We start from the raw sequence: 13,479 nt of genomic DNA, 5'->3' as shown, positions 1-13,479 counted from the left end.
TAGACAAGGATGTAAGGGACTGCAGAAGACTTTGTTATGGCCCAGCCAGGGAACTTCCGCTTTCTCGAGCCGAGAGGTTACTGTGGGACATAGCTAGCTGCTTCGTTATTGTAGGATAGAGATAGTTTTTGAAGGACCCAGCTGCTTTGTTGTTCTAGGAGATAGCTCTTGAAGGACAAAGCTGCTTTGCATGGCCCTTCACCAGGTAGTAGAAAGCCCCCCTTTCAGAAGCACCTAATTCTATATTCATGAGCTGTTTTTGTGTAGTGCTTATTAACGCTGACTGTCTGCCCCTCCGTTGGACTCCGTCCCAGGAAAAGCTCTGGTGTGCTGGGTTCCCCGCCTCCGTGACTGCAACACTTGGAGTCCCCGTTGCGGGTGGGTCACTAACCTTCAATAAAGCCAATAACTTACAGCTGTGTGTAAGCCTCGTTTTTCTCAGAGTCCTCCTGCCGGACCTGTGGTGCTTCAAGCACCGTGGCCCAGAACAAAGGGCAAGTCCCATTTTCAAAAAAGTGACTTAGGCGCCTAAATCCCACTGAAAGTCTAATGGGTCTTTTCTAGCTCGGGTGGCTACTATTCTGGGATTCTCCCCTATGAGGAGAAAGGTAAGGCTACAGCTAACTGTTGGGTTGACATTAACCCTGCTTCCTCCTGACTCACAGTGTGTCAGCCATGCCAGTATGACTCAGGCTCGTAGAGCTACAAATAGGAGAGCAGATGTACAGACCTGGGCTGGAGTCTGAGCTGTGAGACTCTCCTCTCTTGCTGGGTTTCAGATGCCAGGCTCCAGCCAGAGTCCAAGTGTCTACACTGCTAACTCTGAGAGCCAGAGTCAGTTGAACCAGAGTCAGGTACCCCAGACACTTTCCTCAGTGTAGACACCAAAGGGCCTGATTAGTTTATCAGCCTGCCAGCGAAGGGTTGTTCCCTATTGTATGTTCTCCAGTCTAATTTTCAATGACCTAAGAGATGAGCTTTAGCTGTCCAGAGAGAGAAGCACACTCAGGAAGATCCCACTGGCAGGACATGTCCTGATATTTAGTCTAAATTTCCCTTTGATCACATTTCATCACATCCTCAGACATCCCTCCTGGGCCACTCCAAACAGCCCCTCTCCTTCCTACTTGTAGATCAGAGCTGGGTGAATTGAGAACAACTATCTACAAACATCTCAGTCACTCAGGTGCTCATCTCTTCCTGTTGTTTCCTTTCCACAAAGATGTGCACAAGCAAAGTGCAGGAACCCAGATGTTCATGGGAAGTGGATTTGGGGCCCATGGCCCAGAATCGTCTACTCAGGAATCAGAGTTTGTTCCCTAACTAAATAAAATTCATATTGGGTGTAGTAGCTTCTAAAAGTTAGGCCATTCAATGGTGGGGGGACACAAAAAAAAAAAATCACATTACTTTTGTGACCAGTCACACATGTGCAAATCTCTAACGCTTGAAGGCATACTCCCTGGTGTGAAGAGTTTGTAGATGCCTTTTAGGCTGAAATATGTTTGCAGAAAACATGCAAAACAAAGTCTGTCTGTTGAGGGACAATCAGTGATATGGAAAATGGGCCAAATTCTCTGAGTAAATCCTTCACTACAAGCTTTCCAATCTATGCAGCTCCAAATCCAGTTGCCTGAGCCTAATGAAGACAGTTCTTCATTCTGGTTGATCTGAAGAATTATGTTTCTAGATCTTTATTCAGATAGTCTCAGTCCTTCATGGGTTTTCTGCTCTAGAATCCACTAGGGAGTGGAACATTTCCCCAGAAGACAGAGAAGACAGGGCCTCCCACCTTCCACCAGTGCTCACAGCGTCCTACTTACCAAGTCCCTTCATTGCCTTCCTCAGCACCTTTCCATCACCATCAGCATTGAAGTCTGAAGCCGGGTGCACGGTTCCTCTCAACTGCAGAAATGTTAAGAGGTTTTAGATTAAATCCAGAAGCCCACTGGGCCATGAGTGGAGAAGAAACAGAGGACAAGGCGTGTTACCCAGCAAGCCAAAGGCAAAGCAGATAGTGGGATTAGAAAGCAGTTGGGGGTCTGTGTGTGGATGCCAAGCCAGCAGTGTCCAGATACTGGCCCCCATGGAAGAAAATAGCCAAAGAAGCCCCAAAGAAGAGGTGCCATTGCTCGTATAAATACCATCCTCACGTCATGCTGCCTGAGAGCCAGACAAGGCTTCACCACCTCACACGCCAGGCAAAGGGACAGAGCTGAGAACTGGGAATCCGCAGCACAAACGGGATGAAAGTCTTTCTGCTCCCGCATTAGGCCAAGTTTTACCCTCGGGTGTCCTCATGCAGTTCCCACCAAAGGGAACAGAGGCATCCGTGTCCCTCCACAGGCTGACTGGGCTGAGAAGGTCCTTGCCACCCAACCCAACTCTGCTCCTCATCTAATACTCTTCCAGGTAATGTTCCTATGGGGCTACTTGAACAGCCTCACTGCTGGGGACAGAGCCCCCTTATCACACACACCAGATCTGGAAAAGGTTCCTAGATGATCTGCCGCGCTGCCATTCCTCAGGGGGTTAAAAGCATGTCCACCCCCATCACCACCGCCCATAGCCCTGGGATGCCTCATCAGTGCAACACCATTAATGTGGTGAACACAAGGCCCCCTAAGCCACACTGCTGCATGTGCATGCGACCTCCATGAGGCACCGAAGCCAGCCTGCAGGTTGCACGCAGTATACTGTGCTGACATGGCACTGGACATGCAGCAGGATCCACCAGGCTTGCATTTCAGTGTTAGCAACATGTGTTAGTAGACACACATGCTACCACTGGGCATGGGGGAGCAAATCAGAACCTCAAGGGAAGCCTGGTGTTAATATGCACGGTAAAGACATCCGATTGGCCAGGACAGCAGCCAGTTAGAAGGTGCCAGCCCGCAGAGGGAGGAAGCTGTGATTTCCAAGCTAGCAGGAAGCAAAGGAGGAGGGGTTGGAGTGGGTTCTGACCTCTACTTTAGCCACTGCACTAAGCTCCCACATCCGATAGGCCACCTGCGCCGCTTCAGGGAAGAACTCACCTGCGGCGCTGAAATGGGAGGGGATAGGACACAAGGACAGTGAGCAACTGGGGAAACTCACCAACACAGGACAGATCAGCCAGCACCATAACCCAACCGCTGAGTGATCCCACGGCAAATCAGCCCACACCATCACCCGATCTCTAATGCCCCCAAGCCAAATCAGCCGACACTGCAGTTCAGTTCCTAATGCCCCTGGGTGCAAATCAGCTACCACTCTAACCCAGTCCCTAAATGCCCCTCAGGACAAATCAGCCAGCATCCCAACCCAAATCTGCAGCCCTTTCCCCACAGCTTGAAGCTTAATGTGAGCCAGAGCTGTTGAGAGAATACTGGGGCTTTTGTGCATTGTCAGGATAAAGCGACCGGATGAGGCGGGTGAGTTGAGCCTGGGGGGCGGAGGTGTGTTTCACACTAGCATTGCCATGACTCAGGGTGCCACCAGCTCACTAAGTTGACACTGCATCGGCGGTTCAGCTGCTTCACTGCGCTCTGGGACACTGGTAGGTGACGAGGCGTTGGCTCCATAACCTGAGCAATTGGAGGGCCGGGAACAGGGCAGGGAGGTTTCTCTGCTCCTTGCACCCAGCACTGGGGGGACAAGGACAAAGCATTCTCCCCACCATTGCTTACAGCATGGGACCTGCTCTAGTCCATATCCTGCATCTGCTGTGCTTCTCCGGTCACGTCCCTGCCTTCCCCAAGCTGGCAGCAATAGGGTGCCACTGCGGGGACCGCAGGACTGTGAACAAGGCTGGTTTCTCATCAGAAGGTGCCTGCCGGTACTGGGGCTCACATGGGTTTGGACAATGGCTCTGTCCCTGCAGGGTGGGGGGAGTTGGGTTGGGTTTTTACAGCTGCGTTCAGGGGCAGCTCCTGTGAAAGGAGGCTGTTTTGTGCTGGTATATCACCAGTGGGAGATCACTGCAGATGTGGAGGGGGCCCCATGCCAATGCAAGCTGGAGATACGGGAGAGCGTGGCATCCCTTCAGCAGCTCCCTCAAATGCACGGACCAGGCAGCTACAAATGCTTCAGCTCAGGTGGGGCTGCCCCCAAAGCCAACGTCTGACAGGGGCCCCTAGAGGCAACGACTGGGGGAGGAAGAGGATATGAGGGGATTGGGACAGGACTACAACCCCTCTGGTTGCGCTGACCATGTGGGCAACGAGACCTGCTCCTACTGACGTCAGTGACAGAGGATCAAGCCCATGATGTGGACGCTCCACTTTGGCACCAGACCAGCGCTGAGTGCCTTTCCCTGGACTGCGGTGGAAACCCTCCAGCAGGGCCCCAGACGGAGCTCCAGTCAAGGAATCTGGAGAACCTAGTGTCTGGCCTCCCCATAGACCCTGATGGAAGCTGGCGGGACAGTACAAGGTAGGCACCAGGTGCAGCGGGTGTGCTTACTCATCGTCTCCCCCACACAGCTTCAGCAGGGCCTTCTTGTACTCGCCGGATGTGTCGTCCTGCAAAGGAAGAGACAGAGGGAGATGCTAAAACCACACGCCTGCACAGGACAGACCTCGCTGATGGGCCTCTAGCCACATCGCGGAGCCAGGCCTCAGCTGGGGTTGTCTAGCTTGAGCAGGTCATGTGGGTGTGATGCTGGGTCTCACAAAGTAACTCATGAGCGGGAGGGGATTTCCTGGCTGCATTCTCCAAAGGAAGCCGGGGTACAAGGCAGAGAGGGGCCGGTTGGGGTGCCACCATCCAACATACTGTGGATTTAGGAACAAATCAGTTTGGCAAAATATTAGATGGAGCTTTAACCAGCCTGGGGCGGTGGAACCCCAGAGCTCACTGCAGTTCTGGGGGTGTCCTGACCAAGAGGGGAAAAAAAAAAATCTAGTCAGAGCCTTCCAAAAATGCCTTAGGGATGATTTCAGGGAGCATTGGAGAGTCTCTCCCTAAAGCTGCCTCAGCAGCGAGTGGGGAGTAAGGAGTTCTGCACGTCAGAGAAAAGGCTTTTTCACAAAACCAAAATCAACCTCAACAGTTCCCCAATGTTCTCCTGTTGGTTTTCCAAGCCCTCCTCCCTGCCGCCCCACCCCACACTGTCAAAAGATGGGGCGAGGATGGGATTCCCTGGTCCCACGTGTCTCCCTTACGTATGTGGTGGGGATCAAAGCTGAAATTACTGGGTATTCTCCCGGCAGTGCCCTCTGTTTACCTTAATCATGCTGTGCAGGGACTTCTCATACTTCGTCCTAAACACTTCCCGGATATCCAGCATGTCGATCTCGCTGCGGGAGACCATGATGCGGATCAGCGTGTTGTCCTTGGTCCCCAGCCCCTGGAAGGGATGCCCCACAGGCCAGGCTTAGCCACACAATCATGCCAGAAAGTCACAACTTTTTTGCAGACAATTTGCCATCTGAGAAAGAGGCGAAACCCTGGACGGGGGCGGTTCTCTCTGCACTAATCACCCAGCTGGGCTCCCAGTACCTTCCGAAACCAGCCGAATGCCAGCTAGCCAATGTCCCCGTGGCCCATTGTCAGAATCTCTGCTCATGCACACTGCTAGTCCCCAAGCCACTTCAAGGTTAATTCTCCTGGAGCTGGAGCTGTGCAAATCTTCTCCTAGGGCTCAGTTTCAGAGGAGAGCAATGAGCACAGTGTCATTATGCTAGCCTGGACTAGGAGTTCCATGGCCAGAATGAATCTGCCCAGATTGCTCCCAGCCCTCTGTCCCATGCTCTGCTGAACTCTCCCTGCACCCGCCTTGGTGGTTAGAACCCTGCCAGGCCTGCGCCCGAAAGAGAGCCCCTGTGCCTCTCACGGACTAAAGAAAACGGGGATCATGCCTCACCTAGTGGGGTTTCCCTGACACAGCATCTGCGGAGCCGGGGCTCCTGAGAACCTCCTGCACCACTCACCTTCATGGCCTTGTAGAGCCTTTCAGCGAAGTACTCTGGGGTGCTCCGGATGCACTTTACTGAAGGAGAAACAATGAAGGTGAAAAAAAACAAGAGTCACAAGAGTCCAGTGACCCCATTGGCCAGCAGAGCAGAGTGGCTTCCTTAGCCCTTAAACCACAATGCCCCAGCTCAGGCCACAGCTGACTCCTTCAAATCTTCCAGGCTCCTGGTCTCTTCCCCGACACCTCCACCACCACATTAGATGTTGCTCCCTAACCCCCACCTCCCCGCCACCAGCTTCCCAAGCCTCAGTATTCTCTCTGTACCGCGTCTGTTTTCCTCCTGTCACAGTATAATTCCAGAGGCTCCCTCTAAGGTGTATTGTAACCCACCCGCAGGACAGTGGTCTCCCTCTAAGGTGTATTGTAACCCACCCGCAGGACAGTGGTCACCACTAAAGAGCCAGGATGAGTTATTGTGTTGTGGTGCCTCAGATGTCACAGCTGTCCGCTAATCTAATTAAAGGGAAATGAGAGTAGCATTGCAGATGCTGCTGTGAGGCAATAGCTGGTAAAGGTCTTTTTAATGGTGGGTCAAATCTTGGAGCTCTATTTTCCTGTTGCAGATTACAGGTAATTCCTGTAGACATGGGACCTCACAGCTCTTCCTCTTTCCTTACCTCCTGCAATAACAGGGGTACAGACTGAAGGAGGACTGCAGGATTTGGGCTTGTGTTTACACACACAGCGTGGAGCTGGCCCCGTGACACAGCAGGCATTTGCACATACTTCCGCGAGTCAGCCTTGCTGCGGGCTCCTCTCCACTGTCCGGGGCTCTCCAGTCATTCCCTGCACGCTCAGGGGAACGTTACACGTTTTAGCACGAACGATTGTCTGCCCAGAATCTCTTTCTGAGACAGGACACCAGACTTGACAGACCCTGGCCTCATGCAGTCGGGCAAGTCCCACATTCGTATACGTGGGGGGGACCCAATGTGTTTTTCCACAGGGATTAGTGTCAAATATTCAAACTTGTGTGCCTCAAGATGGGCACCTGGGGCCTGATCTAAAGCCCATTGACACGAAGAGGAATTCTGCCATGGACTTCAGTGGGCTTTGGAGTAGGCCCCATAATCCATGTTAAGGCACCTCAATAAAAGTGGCTCATTTCTGAGAGGGGTTGAGCACCCACAACACCAGGTGACGTCAGAGGGATCACGGTATCAGAGACTGCTCAGGTCTCTTCTTCAGCTGTCAAAATATGGAAACGGGCCCTTCACTTTAAGTCCCCTCATTTGACCCTTTTGGCTTGAGCATCTCCTCTAGCCCTGCCCCTCCACAAGACAGCATCAGCTCACCCACTGCCAGCATCAGCTTCTCAGTGTCCCCAGACAGCTCGCCCCGGATGCTGTCCTCGATGGGCTTCCCAGAAATCTTCAGATACTCGTCAAAGACTGTGGGGCGAAAGCAGGAGAGAGGCCCTGTCACAAGCCACACTGCATGGCCCAGAGGCGGGGGAAATGGTGGCGAGCGCCTTTGTGGGGGAGCAGACACCACTCTGCACACTGGGGGCTCTCTGAGGCAGGGATTTTTGCCTTTTAGGTGTTTGGCTGGCAAGAGGCCTCAGTGCGTCCGGCTGTTCTCAGTAACCCAGCCCGTCGCTGCGTGGGAGGAGAAATTAATCTGTTGTGTTTTCTCTTCACTGCCATATGCCAGGGTTGCAGCTGCTGTCCCTGTGGTACGCCCTCACTGGCCACAGAGAATGTGTCGGCCATCTGAAATCTTCAGCTGACATGCTGGGGATTGAACCAGGGACCTCCAGAACTAAAAGCGTGGGCTCCTACAGCTTAAGCTAAAACCACCACACCCTATAGCTTGGGGCTGTAACCACTCATATCCTCTGTGTACCAGCGTAAAGGGTCCCTGTAACCTGCACCCCCTGGCTTGAAGTGGTTTCCATCATATACAGGGTTTACAGTCATGTCCAATGGCTCTCAGCACCCCCACTATACAAATTACTCCACCACCACTGTAACACACACTCCCAGTGGGTTAAACAGACGTACTCCTGCCCTTTGTGCATTAGCCAGATTGCGAGTCATTCGGACACTACCGCATGAAGGCAGCCATCCAGCGGCTGGTTTACTCTACTACGTGCACAGCAAGTCTGCTTTTAAGGCAACTACCCAGCAGCTGACTCACCGATGTGGATTGTAATCAGCGGAGGCACCAATGACAATAATGAAAGCTATGAAGCACTTCTACAGAAACAAAATCTCTTGGGGTGAACAAGTTATTGCAGCCATGAGGCCTGAGCATTCAGGGCTCCCCCAGCAACACCCCGATAAGATTTTGCCAGAGATGGAATGGGCACTGGGGACTCCTCCCTCAAAATTCATTAGATCTCATGGAAAACGGTTACTTGTCCTTTCCAAGCGTGACCACCAGATGGCAAGAGCCCAGACTGGCCGGCATGTTACCACCAATCCACACAGAATCTGCAAGAACCAGCTAGCTGCTTTGTGGGGAGGGAGGAGCATTCTGGTTTGGTGATCGCAGGATCGCTATGAAAACAGCTTACCCAGCCGGAGATGCTGTTTGCTTCGGTTTCCCAGGATGTAGATGAACTGGGCCTCATCTGTGCCCCATTTCAGGTCTCCAGCTTCCAAAAGATCCTTGTAGAGAGGCGAAAACAGCAGCAAAAGCCCAGAGTCAGAGAGTGCTAAAATCCTGGCCATGCAACCCAGAATGAACACCTGCCTTCAGTGCCAGCTCCAAACCCTAATGCCACTGCTTAAAAAGGCAGAGCTCCTTCCCGGTCTCACTCAGCTGCATGGAATGCTTCAGGCTCGATCATTTGTTTAACTGACTTCATCTATAGGGACGTTGTCAATTCAAAATCTGATCTGTCTTGCCTTCCTTCTCGGTGGCTCAGTGAATTAGATGCACTGGCCTTTGGTTGCTGGAGACCTAGGTTCGTATCCTGTTTGGCCCACAGCCATGCGTGTTTGTGAAGCTTTCTACTCAGTTCAAAAGCAGGTCCTGGGTGGCTCTTGCCCACACAGCCTCTCAAATGCTGTAAGAAGGGGTGATAAACATGGGCCAGAGGTCAGAGCTGAACTTTTCCAGCACGGGGTGTCCGCAGCCAGGGCTTTGGGCCCCTTTCCAGCTGCCCAGACACACAGCAGAACAATGAATAAACTACAAAAAATGTGTTTAAAACTGAAGTCGGAGGGGCCAGGTTCTCAGCTGGTATAAATCAGCATCGCTCCTATGTGAACCAGCTGGGGATACAGCCAGTGCCATAAAAAGCTCATTCTTTGGCCCTGACCATCATTTTTCCTCCCAGTCACTGGCTGTGCAATAGTGATTGCCAGGGAAGTGAACCAGTCTCAATTCAGCGACACTTACCTTGGCATCCTGCTCCACGAGGTCCTCGCTCACGACATCGTCCTCCTCCCGCGTGCCCTGCATCAGAGACAAGAGGCCAGCGCCTCAGTCACAGAGGAATGAGGGCAGCGGACAGACCGAGGGGAACGGGGAGGGGCGGACAGATCAACGTACCTGAAGCAAAACGACAAGCATCTTCCTGAAGTGCCCCGAGGTGTCTCCCAGGACGTCCGCTTCCACCTCCCTCTCATAGGCTGGAGCGTTGGAAAGGAAAATGGAAAGCGTGTCAGCTCTGTATTCAGGTTAGGCCGGAGCCCAACACAAAATACATTCCTTGACTCCCAGGATCCAGACCCCGGGTTCAAAGGATGTATGGGGCACTGGGCTCTGAGGAGCTGCTGTCCAGCATGCCATCCCCTCTCAGATGCAATCAAAGCTGCCCTGCCTCTCACAGCAAGTCCAAAACAAGCCAAACCCATTTCAGAGGCACTGCCCCCTGCTAACAACTCCCTCACCCCCACAGACCCAATACCATAGGCCTAGTTTGACTTCTATAGTTGGGGGGCTGCTCCAGTCAAGCCAATTGTGCTGGGCATGGGGGGGGGAATTCTGTGCCTGCCCACAGGGGCACCATTTCAGGTTTTTTGTGGGGAGGGGAAACTTTAACCATGATTCCAGGGGCTACTTAGGCAACTGAAAACTCTAATTTTTTTTTCAGATAAAAACTTAGAAATGATCTGACAGGAGCACTGTATCGAATTCCTATATCAAGAAAGAAAGAAAATTAAATAAATAGTAGATCCACTCAGCTCTAACACTAACATGTTCTGACATCTCGTGGGAAGTCACTTCAGGGACACTGGTTAGGTTGAAAACGGAAATGAAAATGTCTATTCTTACTCGGCTACTCTTACTAAAGTCAGAAGGAACCATTGTGATCATCTAGTCTGACCTCCTGCACATTGCAGGCCACAGAACCTCACCCAGCCACTCCTGTGATAAATCCCTAACCTCTGGCTGAGTTACTGACTTCCTCAAATCATGGTTTAAAGACTTCAAGTGGCAGAGAATTCATAGTTTAAACCTGCAAGTGACCTCAGAGGAAGTGAAAAACCACCAGGGTCTCTGCCAATCTGACCCAGGAGAAAATTCCTTCCTTACCCCAAATCTGCCAATCAGATAGACCCTGAGCCTTTGGGCAAGACCCACCAGGCAGATACGTGGGAAAGAGTTCTCTGTAGTAACTCAGAGCCCTCCCCTCGAGTGTCCTGTTTCCAGCCATTGGGGATTTTTGCTACAGGCAGTCACCGCTGGGCCACACACCATTATAAGCAGTCATGTCATACCATCCTCTCCATAAACTTATCAAGCTTAATCTTGAAGCCAGTTAGGCTTTTTGACCCCACTGCTCCCCTTGGGAGGCAGCTCCAGAACTTCACTCCTCTAATGGACAGAAACCTTCACCAAACTTCAAGCCTAAACTTGTTGATGGCCAGTTTATATCCATTAGTTCTGGGGTACACAATGGTGCTTAACTCCTCTCCCTCCCTGGTATTTGTCCCTCTGATGTATTTGTAGAGAGCAATCGGATCTCCTCTCAGCCTTCTTTTGGTTAGGCTTAAGGGGTTCTCAAACTTCATCACACCGCGACACACTTTTCTCAAATTACTACACGACCCCAGGAGGGGGGACAGAAGCCTGAGCCTGATTGAGCCTCATTGCCTTTGGTGAGGGTGGGGGAAAAGCCAAAGCCCAAGCCCTACTACCCCAGGTGTGGGGGGACAAAGCCCAAGGGCTTCAGCCCCAGGCAGAGGGCCTGTAACCTGAGCCCTGCTGCCCAGGGCTGAAAAGCCTTCGGGCTTCGGCTTCTGCCCTGCATGGTGGGGCTCAGGCTTCAGCCCTGGCCCCCAACAAGTCTAAGCCAGCAATGGCAACCCCATTAAAACGGGGTCTCAACCCACTTTGGGGTCCGAATCCACAGTTTGAGAACCACTTAAACAATCCAAACTCTTTGAGTCTCCTCTCATAAGGTGGGTTTTCCATTCCTCAGAGCATCATAGTCGCCCTTCTCTGCACCTGTTCCCATTTGAATACATCTTTCTTAAACATGGGAGACCAGAACTGCACACACTATTCCAGATGAGGTCTCACCAGTGCCTTGTATAAAGGTACTAACACTTCCCTGTCACACAGGTCTTTCCCCTCCGTCACTTCCAACACTTCCCCAGCTTATAGCAAAAATTCTTGTTGTTAATCCCTTGGTGCATGACCTTGCACTTTGCACTAATTTCTCATGTGGAACTGTAGCAAATGCCTTACTGACACCCGGGTAGATTAGGCACGAAGGCAACAGCAACATTTGGGAAGTGCAAGGCCTTCTCCCACCCATGTGTGAAGTTGCAGGCAAGTGCCCCCAAGAAGCATGCACAGAGATTGGAGTGGAGGAGTCTACCTCAGGAGTGGCGGGGGGGAGGGGGAAGCCCACAGGAAGAGGCTACTGGGGGATGTTCTAGTTCTGGTGAACCTGTACCCCATCTGACTTTAATCCTCCCTTGCCCACAGGGTAGTGACTGATGGCCTCCTGGCCCCAGAGAAGCCGGGACACCCTTGTCCCCCACGCTCACCGTCTCTGTAGGCTTCCACCAGGTTGTGTATCTGCTGGTTGGTCCGGGATGCCAGGATCTCAATCAGGCACTTCTCGTCGGTGCCAATGCCCTACAGACAGGAAACACAACCACCACGTGACATGCCATGCGCTGATGCCAGGTGGGTATCACCCAAGAGGGACAACCTCTGGGGGACTGCATTGGGCAGTGGGGATAAGTACACCTGCCCTTAGAGGGTGCACAGTGGTTCTCAAACTTTTGTATTGGTGTCCCCTTTCAGACAATAAGCCTCTGAGTGCGACCCCCACTTAAATGCTGGAGGTGAAGCGAGGTCTGGGGTAGAGGCTGATAGCTTGCAATCCTCCATTTAATAACTTTGCAACCCTCTGAGGGGTCCCGACCCCCAGTTTGAGAACCCCTCCTGTAGCACATACTGTATTCTAGCATAGTCAGAGAGTGCCCTTTCCTGCCCCTTACCTGAAGGGCGTCTTTAATCTCCTTGGCATCAAAGTATGCCAAGGGCCGCATCAGACCCACAATCAGCCTCTCAAATTTCCCTGTCAGCTCCCGCTTCAGGTCTGCGATCAGGTCCTGGCCACCGGGCACAGAAGGAGAGAGAGAGAAGAATGCATGAGTGGCAGACTCTCCAGGAGAAAGGACTTATTAAGATAGCCTCCTTAGATGTTTGGGAGGAGGTCACAACCTTCTTGTCAGCAAGTTAAGGAAGTATGGGCTGGATGAATGCACTATAAGGTGGGTAGAAAGCTGGCTAGATTGTCGGGCTCAACGGGTAGTGATCAATGGCTCCATGTCTAGTTGGCAGCCGGTGTCAAGTGGAGTACCCCAGGGGTCGGTCCTGGGGCCCGTTTTGTTCAATATCTTCATAAATGATCTGGAGGATGGTGTGGATTGCACTCTCAGCAAATTTGCGGATGATACTAAACTGGGAGGAGTGGTAGATACGCTGGAGGGGAGGGATAGGATACAGAAGGACCTAGACAAATTGGAGGATTGGGCCAAAAGAAATCTAATGAGGTTCAATAAGGATAAATGCAGGGTCCTGCACTTAGGATGGAAGAATCCAATGCACCGCTACAGACTAGGGACCGAATGGCTCGGCAGCAGTTCTGCGGAAAAGGACCTAGGGGTGACAGTGGACGAGAAGCTGGATATGAGTCAGCAGTGTGCCCTTGTTGCCAAGAAGGCCAATGGCATTTTGGGTTGTATAAGTAGGGGCATAGCGAGCAGATCGAGGGACGTGATCGTTCCCCTCTATTCGACACTGGTGAGGCCTCATCTGGAGTACTGTGTCCAGTTTTGGGCCCCACACTACAGGAAGGATGTGGATAAATTGGAAAGAGTACAACGAAGGGCAACGAAAATGATTAGGGGTCTAGAGCACATGACTTACGAGGAGAGGCTGAGGGAGCTGGGATTGTTTAGTCTGCAGAAGAGAAGAATGAGGGGGGATTTGATAGCTGCTTTCAACTACCTGAAAGGGGGTTTCAAAGAGGATGGCTCTAGACTGTTCTCAATGGTAGCAGATGACAGAACGAGGAGTAATGGTCTCAAGTTGCAATGGGGGAGGTT

General features: G+C 52.0%; 1 protein-coding gene across 6 annotated transcripts in view; it reads right to left on the bottom strand.

The window, feature by feature from the left end:
* The window catches only part of ANXA6 (annexin A6), a 42,887-nt gene that overhangs the window by 17,001 nt on the left and 12,407 nt on the right, over window positions 1-13,479 (bottom strand). For all 6 annotated transcript variants that reach the window (XM_038413560.2, XM_038413563.2, XM_043491051.1 and 3 more), the window contains 11 exons: window positions 12,367-12,480; window positions 11,908-11,998; window positions 9,458-9,537; window positions 9,305-9,361; window positions 8,475-8,568; window positions 7,252-7,347; window positions 5,913-5,971; window positions 5,207-5,329; window positions 4,444-4,502; window positions 2,965-3,043; window positions 1,824-1,905 (listed from right to left, as the gene is read on the bottom strand). In XM_038413560.2, the coding sequence (XP_038269488.1) occupies window positions 1,824-1,905; window positions 2,965-3,043; window positions 4,444-4,502; window positions 5,207-5,329; window positions 5,913-5,971; window positions 7,252-7,347; window positions 8,475-8,568; window positions 9,305-9,361; window positions 9,458-9,537; window positions 11,908-11,998; window positions 12,367-12,480 (934 nt within the window). The remainder of the gene's footprint in view (window positions 1-1,823; window positions 1,906-2,964; window positions 3,044-4,443; window positions 4,503-5,206; window positions 5,330-5,912; window positions 5,972-7,251; window positions 7,348-8,474; window positions 8,569-9,304; window positions 9,362-9,457; window positions 9,538-11,907; window positions 11,999-12,366; window positions 12,481-13,479) is intronic.

The sequence above is a fragment of the Dermochelys coriacea genome, chromosome 8 (genome assembly GCF_009764565.3).
Source record: "Dermochelys coriacea isolate rDerCor1 chromosome 8, rDerCor1.pri.v4, whole genome shotgun sequence".
Classification (NCBI taxonomy): Eukaryota; Metazoa; Chordata; order Testudines; family Dermochelyidae; genus Dermochelys; species Dermochelys coriacea.
This window is presented reverse-complemented; position numbering and strand designations above follow the sequence as displayed.